This window comes from Xiphophorus couchianus, chromosome 3, assembly GCF_001444195.1.
Source record: "Xiphophorus couchianus chromosome 3, X_couchianus-1.0, whole genome shotgun sequence".
In the NCBI taxonomy this organism is placed as follows: domain Eukaryota; kingdom Metazoa; phylum Chordata; class Actinopteri; order Cyprinodontiformes; family Poeciliidae; genus Xiphophorus; species Xiphophorus couchianus.
The window spans coordinates 2,213,017-2,227,288 of record NC_040230.1 but is presented as its reverse complement, the minus strand read 5'-3'; the positions used below and the strand labels follow the sequence as shown (position 1 = coordinate 2,227,288).

Below are 14,272 nucleotides of genomic sequence, written 5' to 3'. Positions count from 1 at the left end.
CCTTTATCTAATATCTCATCTTTTTATCATTATTACAACTTTATTCTCACTTTGCTGTGACTTTATTCTCCTGTAAATGAGTTTTTTTCTGGTACTATAATTTTATTCTCATATTATCACAACTTTATTTTCACAATATTACGATTTTATTCTTGTATTAGTGTAAATGCAAGAATAAAAATCAAATTTAATATAACAATTTTATTTCTTTTTACTAGCAAATCTTTTCAAGATCAGAAATGTCAGATTAATGTCAAAATGTTTTAATTTATTAGGTAAATTTTTGACTTGAAACTAAATTTTTTTCTCAAATTTATGAGATTAATCTCATAATTTCTGGGTTTTAGGCAGAAATTTCCTCCTCTTTTTTATTTTTTATTTACTATTGCTCTAACTTGCCATTGTATGAGAATAAATTTGTTCAATTGAGCCTAAAAAAAATAAAATTAAAACAAAGGAAAACTGTCTTTCTTTTACTACAGCACATATGAAAATTCCTTTATATGTTTTGGATTTTCAGTATGGTGCATTTTGTACCCACCATAAAAGCACTACTTTCTTTTATTTATTTTAGTTTTTCTTAGTTATTGCTGTTACTTTCTTGGCCTTTTTGACCCTTGTGACAAAAGTTTCCTCTGAGTCCGAGGCGCCTCCTGCTGCCTCCTCCAGCAGGAGGCGCCTCGCCGCTCCTCAGGTGTTCCTACCTGCCCGACCTGCCCCTCATGTTCCGCCTCCGTCACGCTGCAGCCGCTCCCCAGGCGGAGAGCCGCCCACTTTCAGCCTGGAACAACCTGGAAGCGCTGAGCGTGTCCTGTTCAAACACACCAGGCTGTGTTACCTGAGGCAGAGCAGGAAGCTCCATGTGGCCGACCCGTTCTCTGCCTTTATAGGAGCTGGTTCACCTTACATCCGTAAACCTGAGGCTGTAACCAGGGGCAACCTGGATGGACACAACATGGGCTCAGATGAAGCTTACAACTTTGTATTTAAAGGTGAGTTCCTGTCCTTTACTTTTCATCCCTGCAGATCCTAAACAGTCGAAGGCTTCATTCTCACTGTCTCTCTTGTTTAATATTAACCTCCTGTTCTCCTGGACTGTGTGCTAACTGTTAACAGAACGCCTAATGATTGGAGGACTAAACAGGCAATCATTGATTAGAAGAAGAAGAAATCATTTTTGCAGACCTTGTTTTTGTCAAATTTGACTTCAGGTGGAGGAGTTGTATCGCTACACTTCAGTGACGTCATCTGCTCAATACTGTCCCTGAAGACGTCCTAGTTAAAGTTCTGTTGCACTCAAATTAGTAATGCAAAAATAATACAGGATGTGCTATCCGTTCAGATCCAAACAGAGCTTGCCTAGCTTGTATTTTATGCAGAAACGTAAATCACTCTGAACAGGTAGGACATGTAATGTAGCTCAAAGATGCCCGGCTGATAAAACAACAATGAAAGAAAAGTTGGAGTTTTCAACAAATGAATCGCTTGTTTTAACAAAATCAATTCTAATTCTAGAAAAAACAAGAGTTTTGAGCAACATTCAGCTGTAAATGTAATAATTAACTGATCATTAACTCAACGCTCAGGTGGAAGAAAATGTTGCTGGTCAGTAAGCTAGGAGGTTTATCGGACAATTTCCAGCCCGTCTCTGTCCTGCAGCAGGAACGATTATTCCCAAGTGCAAAACATGTAAAGCAGCTGTCATTCCTATTAGGAGCAAACATCAGGATGAATTTACACGCAGGTCAACACTCAGGTAAACACAAGCTTCACTTCAGTCTCTACAGGCTTCAGTTTATTTGTTAAATGTAAACTTTCATTACAGGACAGTTAGAAAAAGACAAAGGAAGTATGCTTAGCTTGAAGAATCATGATTTAGTGTTACAAAGTTACATCTAATGAGATCTGTGTGGAGAGGCACCATGTTTGGAGAAAAACAAATGCAGCACATCAACAGAAACACTTTTTATTGACTGTCGAGCACGGCAGAGGACGTAAGGTGATACGGGCTTGTTTTCACAGAGACTATCTTTAAATCATCTGTAAACCAAAATATACTAGAGTCAAATATCAAATTAGGCCATCACCAGGATAATGGTCCCAAACACAACAACAAAATGACTGAAAAAGAAAAGAAACAAGTCATCAATGGCCTAGTTAAAGCAAAGAAATGTTGTATTTGGAGAGAGCTGAGTAGAAATAATTATCTAAAAACCTCACTGTAGATATGTTTAGACAAAAACACATCTTCACATCCATTCAGAACATGAATAGAAGACAAAAATTAATAAATATTTTTGTTATTTTTCTGGATAACTTTTAATGGAGCGTATTCTGACTTGGTGTTGCACAACAACATGGATGCTCAGTAACATGGTCGTGTTTTTACAGAAAGCCTTCATCTGCATCCTGTTAGTTTACCAATGCATGTGTTATGTTTTTGGCAAACCTAAACTTTACAGTTGTATTTTGCAATAAGACTAATCTGCATTCAATTTAAATTAATCCAAAGTTTCAGTTGCATTTTTGACCCTTAAAAAAAAAAAAAGAAAACACTTAAAAATTTCAGTATACATCTAAAACCCAACCCACAGTTGCCATAGTTCAAAAGGATGGTGTCATAAAAAACAACATTCTTTAGCTTTTTTAGTTATAAGTTTGTTCAGACTTTAGACAACCCAAAAGATTTGTTGGATAGCATTAAAACTAATCAGTTAAATCAGATCATGTCAAGTTGGTATGGAATGTAAACGGCTCAAAACTCAAAGTTCTTCAAATAGTATAAGCTTTATTTTACTCTGTGATTTCAACAAGTAAACAAGTAGTGATATGCAGTACTGATGGCAATAATTACAGAATAATTCTTGTTTTTAGCATTAGAGAGGTCTCCTGCAGCAGCAGCACCAATCAGCTGACGTCCTGCTCTGAAAGTCATGAAAACAAAGACGGGAAAAATGTGAGCCTCGCTGCAACATTTCAGGTTCTTCCAGGTTTCTGCAGGATCAACAAACCCGACCAACTAACTGCTCCAAGGTCGCCTGTCCTGCATTTCCATAGAAACTAGCAGGATTGTTTGCTTAAGGAGTTACTCAGTAGCAGAGAAAATTAGGAAAAAAGTTCACTTAAAGCAGAAGTTTGCACAATAACCTAAAATCAGTTTAAGCTTGTGAAGAGAAGCCTGTAAAATATTCTTTAAATAAAACCCAGACCTTATTGGACAAACGACAGATTGAAAAAACTGATATTTTCTTTTCCATCAATTCTCAAATTCAGATCATATTTTACATTTTACTGCCTCAAATTTCTGCTGTAGATTCTGAAAGCTGCTTTATTATCAAATCTCACTGCAAACTTTCTATTACAAAGACCAACAATAATTCACATGATTTTTTATCTGAGTTAAGTGGAAATAGAGCAGCTACAGATCCTTGGCAAATGCAAGCAAAAACACACAATACAATGAATAATAAAAACCTGTGATGAAATATTATGTGAACTAAAAAACAGTAAAAGTCCAGATCCAGTTCTGTAAATCTAAGCTAAACTTCTGTGCTGAATTACCCTAATAATTTACATTTGATGGCGGCTAAACCTATAAAATCTAACGACGCAGGCAGCTCTTCCTCCCATTTGTTTGGTTGTTAGCATGTTTGGACTAAATTAGCTTACTGGCATCTGGTGTTAATTTAGCCCATCAATAAATTTCAGCTCCAGTTTACAAAGCAACATATTTTCTTCCAAGAAGTCTTCTGATACCTGTTGTTTTTCTGGTTTCTTGCATTATTTGGTTGTTTGTCCTCCAGCATGACGTTTTTCAGAAACATTATTACTATATTGTTGCTATAACAACATGAAACAGGATAACAGCCAAGCTTTTTAACAACAAGTTTTTATTTATTATATCAGTTAATATTGTCTTTTATTATGTTTCCCAGATTTTATTTGACATTTGTTAAAAAAATACCATATAGGGGCATTTAATGGATACCTTTGGCAGTTAGCGACAGGTGTAGCATTTAGCATCTGTTTGCTAGCATGTGACAATTTATCTCCAAGATCCAAATTCTAGATATAACACAACATTCAAATTTAAATAGAATAGAGTAATTTTATTGCCATTATATGACATAAACAAAATTGCAGAAGCATTTATCTTTATAAAACAATCTTAAACAAACAAAGGAAAAATCAAAATAACTCTCAGAGAAGGCAGCGGACACACGGACACCACCACCCATTTACACTGTTTTATTTTTAAAATGCAAATGCCGAGTAGATGAGATCAGAAATAGGCTTCAGGTTAAATATTGTCCTTCTAATTTTATTAAGTATGATTATTGACTATAAAACCCCTTAATGATTTTCTGATCATTACTTTACCCAAATACTGGTGAAATGTGGATTAAAGATAATTCCCCTGAAGGTAAATTCAGTGTTTGCTGGTTCAAAAGATGATATGTTTTCACTTTGGAAAGTTGAAAAATAAATAACACACCACAAAACCAAGAGTTAGCTAACCTAAGGTAGAAATCCATTTAATTTAAAACCATCTCTCAGTTTCACATTTCCTCTTTTTCAGGCATTTAATACACTTTCTAAACTCAACAAGTAGCATTTAATTTTAGGAGCTGGGCTTGTCATCATTACTCATCCCTGTATTAAGCTCTAACTTTAACACATCCCTGTGTTGCTGCTGACTCCAGTCTGGATCAATTAAGCCAAGCCTTTTGGATTGTTTTCTTTTTTCTGAATCAGCCTCTTATGACTGAAAGCCAAACATTAGTCAGTGAAATGTGCAGAGGGGGGCGAGCCTGTTTACCCTGCAGATAGGAGTAAAGGAAGTAGCTGCTGAACTTGTTCCACCTGATTCTGACCTGCCTTTCCCACATGCTGACTGTTTGACGAGTCCAGAAACAAAACCTCATTTTGTTTCACATCCACATCTTTGCCTGATTTTTCCCCAGCCTTCCTGGAGGGAAATAGAATCTGCATCCTGAGAGCCTGAGGGACAAATCTTTTCCATACCTGTTGTGAAATTGGTGGCTTGTTTGAAATTATAGCCTCTACAAAATTAGTAATCATGTTGCTTTAGCTTAGTTTTGCAATATTTCTCTGTGGACTGAGGTTTAAACAATTACTGTTTCTTAATGGTGTTCTTATGAAAGTGTCAGACAGCAAAGGCTCCAGATTTATGGCGTAATTACATTTGGAGGGCAACACCCAGATCCAGTAGCTTTAGTTCAGAGCTGTTAGTGGATGTGATGGTTTAGCTTTGAATTAAGATAAACTGTTTGGCTCTTTTTTAGTGGTTCTAATTGGGGAATCTGGTGTTGGGAAGAGCAATCTGCTGTCCCGCTTCACGAAAAACGAGTTCAACCATGACAGCCGCACAACCATCGGCGTGGAGTTCAGCACACGGACGGTGCAGCTCAACGGCTTCTCCATCAAGGCCCAGATCTGGGATACGGCCGGCCTGGAACGATACCGGGCCATCACTTCTGCGTGAGTACCACCCGACCCGAATGAGCATTTATTGGCACATGATGGGCCTTTAATGGGGACCTGTTATGCAAAGTCACATTTTGCATGTTTATGCTTCAATTTGGGTCTCAACTGCTTCTAAAGATGGCAAAAAGACACAAAATTGTGTTTTCCAGGCACTTAACGCCATTTTGTAGCATAATCAAGTAACAACGTCACCTTCTGCTTTATAAAAATGGTATATGTATCAAATATGATACTCCCAGTGTTAAAAGAAATGTTCCTTCCTGATTTACCGACTTGCAATTGGGCCTCTGTCTCTTTAATAACTGAAACTCCGCCTTCAGGAAGTCATAGCAACGTGGCTCCTCTATTAACACTTAAACAACGTTTTTACCAGCGTTTCACTGAGAAGCAGCTCATGTAATGAGGAGGGCACAATATCTTCACACAGACAATTTCAACATTAACATGAAAGATGCATAAGATTAGCCAGACGTCACAGTTTACAAATTGCACACATGAACGCAGATTCTTTGAAAAAATAAGATTTAACAAAAATGGGATTTTGGTGATCTTTTTATGCTATGTTTTTAGGTAATTTATTCCATTCCTAGATTCCTCCGTAAGAACAGATTTTTGGAGCAAGTTTGTCTTGGCACAGTTTACAATTTCTATTCTATAATTATGAATAATCATAAAATAAACATAAATAATTCAGTTTATTGAACTATAAACTGAATCATAATTAAGTTTATAATTCAACTATTATAAATTTTTGTTTATAAATATGAGTTTATGTTTTTGGTATCTGGAAAATGAACCGTTTCAAAAACCTCCTAAACGTTAAGTCGCAATCACTGGGCACACAGCTGTTACCTAGCAACCCAGCCAAGCCTAGCCTCGTTACCTAGCAACCGACGCTGAGCTTCAGCATATTGAGGCCCTGTTTACATGACAATGATCCAACAAAAATGGGATTTTTGTTCCATTTCTGTTAACACTTTTACATGAAGACATTCTAAAACACGTTGTTTGAGCTTTCATGGTTTCCGTAGTTCTCTAGATAAGAGCTCTGAACAAGGACGTGTGTGTTTTGCCACCTTGGCGGTGCAGAGCGGTGAAGAGTCGCTGGGGGAACCGTATCTGACGGGAAACATAAACACCAGCATTGTCAGTAGTTTCTTCTTTTTCTGTGGATTGTAGGAAGCAGCTATGTTTTGCGTCATATTATGCATGAGCTATGGATTCCCTGACAGAAAAGATCCATTTATTCTGTTTACAAGGCAACGGACACCGGTAGGTTTAGAACCATTGCACTCTGGAACCCGTTTCTCAGATAAAACATTCGGTGGTTTCATGTAAATATACAGAACAAACACAACAAAACTCTTCCATTTTCACCAGAAACTGTAAACAGGGCCTTAGTCAGCTGGTTTTACTGCTGTGTTTGCTACACAATGGCTGTTGGAAATCAAGTCAAAAGTACTGATGGGGCAAGAAATTAATCAGAAACTAATGATAAAAAACAAGTAACAATAAAATAAACAGATAAAAGGTTTTTTGTTTGTTTGTTTTATTTATTTTGGTAAGAAAGGGAAGTATGAAGTAAAAAACATTTTCCACACCTGTAGGTTTCCAATGGAACCATTTTTGAAAGCGTTAGTTTTCTATTAATATATTTACGGATGCACAGATCCACTGTTTTCACTTATTTGGCTATATTGATACAGATATTTGAGGTTTCAGCTGATACTGAACTGACTTAAAACATTTCTTTTTTTCAAACACAGACATAACTGAACTGAATTACAAATGTACTGTATCTCCACCAGTACAGCACACTAAATACACCAATAATTTGGTCAAACATGTAAAAACTACACAACTTTAGTTTGTTCAGTCAGTGCAAATAGCAGAATAACAACCAACGTAAAATAAATAATACAGAAACTGAAACTAACAAAACAGTAGGTTGACTGTATGTAAAAATAAACAGCAGCAACCCTTCTTTCAAATGGTTCAGAAAGTGTAATTAGGAATCCTAAATGCAAAATAAATGATAGAGCATGACGTCACTCAGAGCACAAAGCATAGAAATAGACTGAATAGATCTGCCATTATGGGTTGAAAACGTTGTCACAGATTCTTGATCTAGATTTTTCTTCAGAATCGGGACAGATACATATCAGATCGGTGCATCATCTCTAAATATATTAGACTATATTAATAGATTCGTCCAGAACTGTGGTGATGTAGCGATCTGGCAGGATGTTGCATCAGATCTGAGTGATGCTGGTTGGAATTAAGAAAGTCAATTTCCAAACTGCATTTCTTCTAAATGTGGCTCGTGAAAAGCTTGTTTTCTTGCACCATTGGTAGTTGAGCAACGTGTGTGTCAGCATCTTAAGCTGATGCAGTTTTGAGCCAGATCTCAGACAGGGACACGCCCCGATCCCCAGAACAGGAAACCTTTACCTGAAAAACCTCCCAGCACCGTCCTGACTGCACTCCCTCCCCACGGATCGGACTCCAGCTGCTTTCACCAGAAAACCACTGGACCCTACATGGGTCTCTTTTTCTAAAGGCACCACTGATTCCCTCCTTTTTTAATTAAACTACGAGGATTAACAGATGAAACTGGCTTTAAACAACAGAGCCGTGTCAGAATCAGAGGATATGCTTCATCGCCGGATTAGCCCTTTTCTTGTCAGCCTGGATGTTGCAGTAATTACTCACTGACTTACTCCAGCATGCAAATTCCCACTCCCATGAAATTTCCCATTTATCCTGCAACAACCAGCAAAAACCCATTAAACTGGAATTAATTATGCTGCTGGAAGAAGAGAAGAGAGGAGAATTGTAATTGTAAGGAAAGAAATTATGACCTGCTAAATGCATAAATATTTCCCTTTGTTAAGTGTTTCTGAATGAAGGTCATGTATTATTTATTGGTCATTTTTCAGGTAAAGGATCAAATAAACAGTTTCATCTGTTAGAGAAGTGAGGGGGATAAGGTGGCGCATTTGAAGCAAGTAATTGCTTAAGTAAATACATTTTCTTTTTCAATCATATGTTACCTTACACATTCTTGTTGATGTTTCTGTGAATAGTAGCAGCTTAAAATAGCTTTTTAGCCAGGGTTGGGCAGGTGAGAAGGTTTTCTTTCAGTAAAGGTCATGAACTCCAACAGTTCATGGAGGTAAACACACCTTGTGGAATGATTTTATGAACTGTCGTGTCTCAGCCTTTCTTATAAAGCAAACAGTGGCTGACTCATTACAGAAAAAGCTTGCCTTATAATTACCAATAAACAATATAATAAGGAATATCAAATAAGATATTGCCACAATTGTCATGATTGGAATAAAAGGTTTTCTTCATTGGTCCGATGTAATATTCTTCTCTTAAATGTGTATTTAACCTTAACAGTTACAGCCTCAAAATCCAAAATGGCTGCTGCAGTCATAAAACATGGTGAAACTTGCTGTGATTCGTTGGTGTCCATGTTCTGCATGTGTTGCTGCGCCGCTCCAGATTACTTGGCATTTTAAAGCAAAATCTGTCATTTATGCTTCAACAAAGATAAATTAACTATTTTGCAGGGTTACAAAAACACTGCCTCCTGCTGGCCTGGCATGTACACCACATTGTTTCCGGTCCTGTTTGCGTTTTCATCTGTATAATCTGTATAAAGTGTTATATGAACACATTTTTTTCCAGATACACAATGGAAAACATTTTTGGAAACATTGTCATGAATACGGGGCCTAAGTTTAAGATTTCTTGCTAACCAAAGCGGAACCTGCTGCAAAAGTTCTCAAAGTGATTTTTGATGTTTTAATGCCTGCATCTCAGTAGGATTTTATTGTATTACTTCAAAATTAAGGCAACTGGAAGAAACGTTGCTCCCAGTTGATGGGGGAGAATTAATGGTTACCACCAACCTTTAAATTAACATTCATTTCTCAGACTTTTAGATTTAGCTTAGAACAATCTAAGCTAAGCAGACCAACCAGAACAGATCAGCAGTTCTTCTGTTCTAACTGAACCCAAAGGTCCAGCTTTTCAAGTTCCTGATTTCTGCTCATCTAAAGTTAGATACGGAAGAGAATTAGGGCCACAGGGGAAAATAATTAGATTTGATTTTTTCTAAGAATTCTAACTTTTATTTCAGAACTCTGACATTTTTCTCAGGATTCTGACATTTTTCCAGCGGCCCTATTCTTCTTCCGTAGTTAGAAGACATCAAACAGAAGATATAAAATGACCTGCATGTCAGAGTTTGTTTAAACAGTGACATGCAAATAAGCTCCAACATGTTACGAGCCACACTACAGTGGAATTGATGTGAAAGTAGATACAGGTTAACTACAACTTCCTCTTTTCGTCTCCAGCTCTGACCTTTGACATGTAAAACCGACAGAGAACACACCCTAATGTGGCTGTCCTCCTCTCAGGTACTACAGGGGAGCAGTCGGAGCCCTGCTGGTCTATGACATCACCAAACATCTGACCTATGAGAGCGTGGAGCGCTGGCTGAAGGAGCTGTACGACCACGCTGACCCCCACATCGTGGTGATGCTGGTGGGCAACAAGACTGACCTGCAGTCAGAGAGATCTGTTCCCACTGAGGAGGCCAAAGACTTTGCAGGTGGAAACTTGATGTCATGACGTTCAAAGATCACATGTGAGATTCTGCAGTGTATGACTCAATCTCATAAAATGTCCTCTGATGATCTTTTCCTCTAGAAAAGAAAGACCTGTTGTTCCTGGAAACCTCGGCCTTGCAGTCGACTAACGTGGAAGCAGCGTTCAACAAAGTCTTGGAAGGTGATTTGTCAATTTTAGTTTCTTTTTTCTCTTTACTTACATCAAACTGACATGTGTCTGAATCGCTTACCTTAGTTACTTCTGCTGGAATTATTGTAAAGACTGTTTGGGGTTCTGTGGAATAGTTGTTAGTCATAATCATCTTACCTGTAGTAGATGATGATTAGAGTTCTCTTGCTTTGCAGAACAAGATAATTTCTCATATAGAAATCAACCTAACTGTTATGCAGATCTATTCTTATTGAAGCTGCAGCATGTAACTTTTAAAAAACACAATTTTTGCAAATATGTTTAAACTTTCTCTATGTTGTGACAGTACAATATGAGACATAATCTGTGAAAAAAATCAAGCTCCTCTGCCTTTTCCCAGTGCTCTTTGTGCTGTCAGTCACCCCCCCTCATTTGGCGCTACTCATCCTCCTCACACTATCCATCTTGCTCTCTGCTGCGCTGCAGTTAGCATAGCCTATCATGAATGCTAAAGCTAGTTAGCATAGCCACAAATGATGGCAGATAAACACTTTTCCCACATTGGCAGGTTGTTTGCCATTAGCATATTTAAGAGTACGTGAGCATGATTGACAGCGCTAAGACCCGCCTCCTGGCTCTGATTGGCTGTTTTGGTCAGAACGACTCGTGAGCGGTGCATTTCTTCAGACGGTAATAATAGCTCAAGGGAAATGTGGAGGAGTTTGATCTTTTCGCAGATTACCTGTCTCATAACTAATAAATATGTGAAGAAAAACATATTTTTATTAAAGTTACATTTGCACATGTGATTGTTCATATTTTTAGAAACATGTAAACTTTTTTTAGCAAAATTGAGGAACTTATTTTGAATTTAATGTTTCCATCAACATTTTCTAATGCAAAACTTCAAAAGTCACATTAAAAATAATTGATGTTTGAGTTTTCCTCAAACTCTCTGCAGTCTGGCATCAAAGTGCTACATGTAAGGAAACAATTGCATCACTTTAAAAAACAAATCTATAACTTTCAGAACAAATTTCCTTTGTTTTAAAACAAAACATCCCCTAATACTTGAACTAACACAATCACTATTTTCTCATCCAAACAATAAGGGAAATTTTAACCAGTTCAATTTGTTTTTGTTCTGAGTTAATTTTCCTGATTCCTGTATGAACATCTCTCTCTTTTCCTCCAAACTGAAACCAAACTATCTGCTGTGTACTGTCTATGACATACTGACTACTCACAGGTACTCCACAGAAGCTCTATTTTAAAAAAATAAACTGGCTATGCTTTAAATATTAAAGATATATCATTTTTGTCACACAGAGATTCATAAAAAGGTGAGCAGTAAAGAAGTGGTGCGAGGGTCCATAAACGCCGTGACCCTGAACAGCTCCAGAGCAGAAAGCGAGGAGGAGGAGAAGAAGTCGTGCTGCAAGAACATCTGAACCCAAACGTCCCTCTGGGGGCCGCAGGGGCCCACCTGCAGCGCCGGGCGGAGGCTGGCCAGAGACTGAGACTCAACATGACGAAACAAACGGCTCACCGTTCAGCGAAGCTGCTGGTTCCTGAGCTGCACAGGTTTAAAACGTAAAACCAGCACCAAGCTTTCATTCTGGAACAAAGGTCAACACTGAAACACCGAACGGACCTTTGAGACTATCTGTGGTGGGAAGTTGAAGCATTTATATACATATGTACAGTTTAAATGAGAGATGATATCTGACTGATAAAGAGCTCCCAGCCGCTCGATGATGATGATGATGATGATGATGTGTGTTTTGAGTCCTGACCTCAGCGATGAGAATGTACTGCAGCTGATTACTCTGACTGCGTTTTTGGTGAGAAATAAATATTTATGTTGATTCATTATTGGTGTCTTAAAACCAGAAATGTCCTAAATTTTAGAAGAAGAGAGCAACTACAGATGTGAATTTAGTTGCTCTTTTTTTCTGACTCCAGTAAAACCAAGTAGAAGTTGGACGACTTTATGTTGGCTAAACATGACAGCAGGACATTTCCAGGAATCACTGTTTAACCGAAACATGTAACACGAGTCCCAAAGTACGTCATGACTTTTACAGGGCAAAAGATTCAGTATCTGCAACATGATAATAAATAAACATAATAGGCCTGAAGACTCTGAGTTATTCTGAGCTTTCTAGTTCTGATTTCATGGGATTTTCTGCAGTGAAATCTGAGATTAATAAATAACAGATGTGCTGAAATGTTGTTAAGTTTTTCCATTCTACTCCAGGTTATATTGGTGATCTATTGTTTTCATTCCTGTTGAAAGTAGTCATTTATTTTGTATTTAACACCTGCTATCAGAGCAGAGTTGAATGGGGCCCTGAGCAGAGTTTGATTTAGGGCCTCTCCTGACCACCACTAACAGTTTTTATCCAGATTTGGTGTAAATCTGGGAGATGGAGTGAAGTTAAACTGACAAACAGGCATAACTGGTTAATATTTGCTGAGAAATATTTGTGAACAAACTGAAGCTCAAACTGAAATACTAGACAAAGTCTAACATTAGATTGTAACTATGCTAGCAAACCAATAAAAAATACTAATATTCTTAAAGGGTCAGTATTATTTAAAATGTACATTTCTGATTTTACATCATGTTATAATGTCATTCTCACATTGAAAACATCCCTGGAGTGTTGCTTTGATTCTTTCCTGAATTTCAGAAATCATTTTTGATCTCCAAGGCAACAATTTAGCGGTGCCAAATGCCTGGATGGACTTATTTATTTATTTAATCTTCACTGATACTTGACAAGCAAGTCTCAATTTCAAATTTAAATCAAATCTCATTTCCAGTAAAGAAAAATAAACATCTTAGATCTGGTTGTTGTTAAATTGAAACATTTACAGGAGACCCCTGATGGTTTTGTGGCCTTAAAAATCATCAGCCGCCTGGCTTGCTTTTGCCTTGGGCTGGCTCTGCCTGATATTGGCCAGTAATGACCTCTGATCCTTCATCAACAGCCATTGTTTCTGAACATGTAGATGGGATTGCTGTGTGCAAAACGTTACAGTAGGCAGTTGGATTCCCAAATAACATTTCAAGCTCTACTGGCTCAATATTCCAGATATTTGCTAGAAGAAATTAACTGAAGAGGCAAAAAAGGTTTTAGTATTTACTCTTGAAGAGACAACACATAAATTTAATCACAAAAAGTGAACAAAGGCAGAAGAAAACTTTCTATAACAAGTAAGGGCATGATATTCATGAGTTTCATGAAAGATACTGCTAATAATAAACATGTATCAACCTATAAAGGTGCAATAAAATATGCTAAAATAAATTGGAAAGGTGAAAAATAGGTCTGATGTAGCTGTAGCTGTTGCAATAGTTCTTGTTTGTTTTGACTATTTGACGTTTGATTTTGATTTAAGTCCCTTTTAAACAACAAACATCAGCCTTAAAACTCCAACTGTTTATGTTCCTGCTCTGTTGCTGCCTCGCTCACTACGGACCAACGAGCAGCAGTGACACGTATTACTCAGAGATCATATGTACGATCCCGCTGGTTGCCAGCTGGGCTTTCCAAGCTCACCTGAGGCTTGTTCCTGTATGGCAGACAATTATAGTATCTAATAAAAACTATTTTCTCAAACAAAAATTACATCGGTACCAATCAGACAATCAGAAATGAGCGCTATCTAAAATAGGGCTCATCTTCAATAAAGACAAGGACCACTCGGTTCTTACTTTTATCTATTTTTTTAAGGTTTAAAATACTTAAGTTGACAAAAAAAAGTCTGATTTAACCTTTAATGGCCAGATTAAATATTTGTCAGTTTACTTGATTCGTTTTGATCCACCTAATTGTTTCTCTTTCTCTATATACAATTTAAGTATATTGCGTACATTGCTTGTTTTTGTTTATGTTTGTTTATTCAACAAATCTTATCAAATATTATATGAGACATTAAAAATATTGTGAAACAACTCTCAGGAAATTAGTTATACATA

At 37.2% G+C, this 14,272-nt stretch overlaps 1 protein-coding gene across 1 annotated transcript; it reads left to right on the top strand.

Moving 5' to 3' along the window:
* Nucleotides 1-801: 801 nt before the first annotated feature.
* On the top strand, nt 802-12,515 carry LOC114141886 (ras-related protein Rab-25-like). Its single transcript, XM_028012767.1, has 5 exons — nt 802-992; nt 5,307-5,502; nt 9,942-10,135; nt 10,234-10,314; nt 11,614-12,515. The coding sequence occupies exons 1-5, from the start codon at nt 956-958 to the stop codon at nt 11,733-11,735; spliced, it is 630 nt and encodes a 209-aa protein (XP_027868568.1). The 5' UTR covers nt 802-955; the 3' UTR covers nt 11,736-12,515.
* The last annotated feature ends 1,757 nt before the right edge of the window (nt 12,516-14,272 follow it).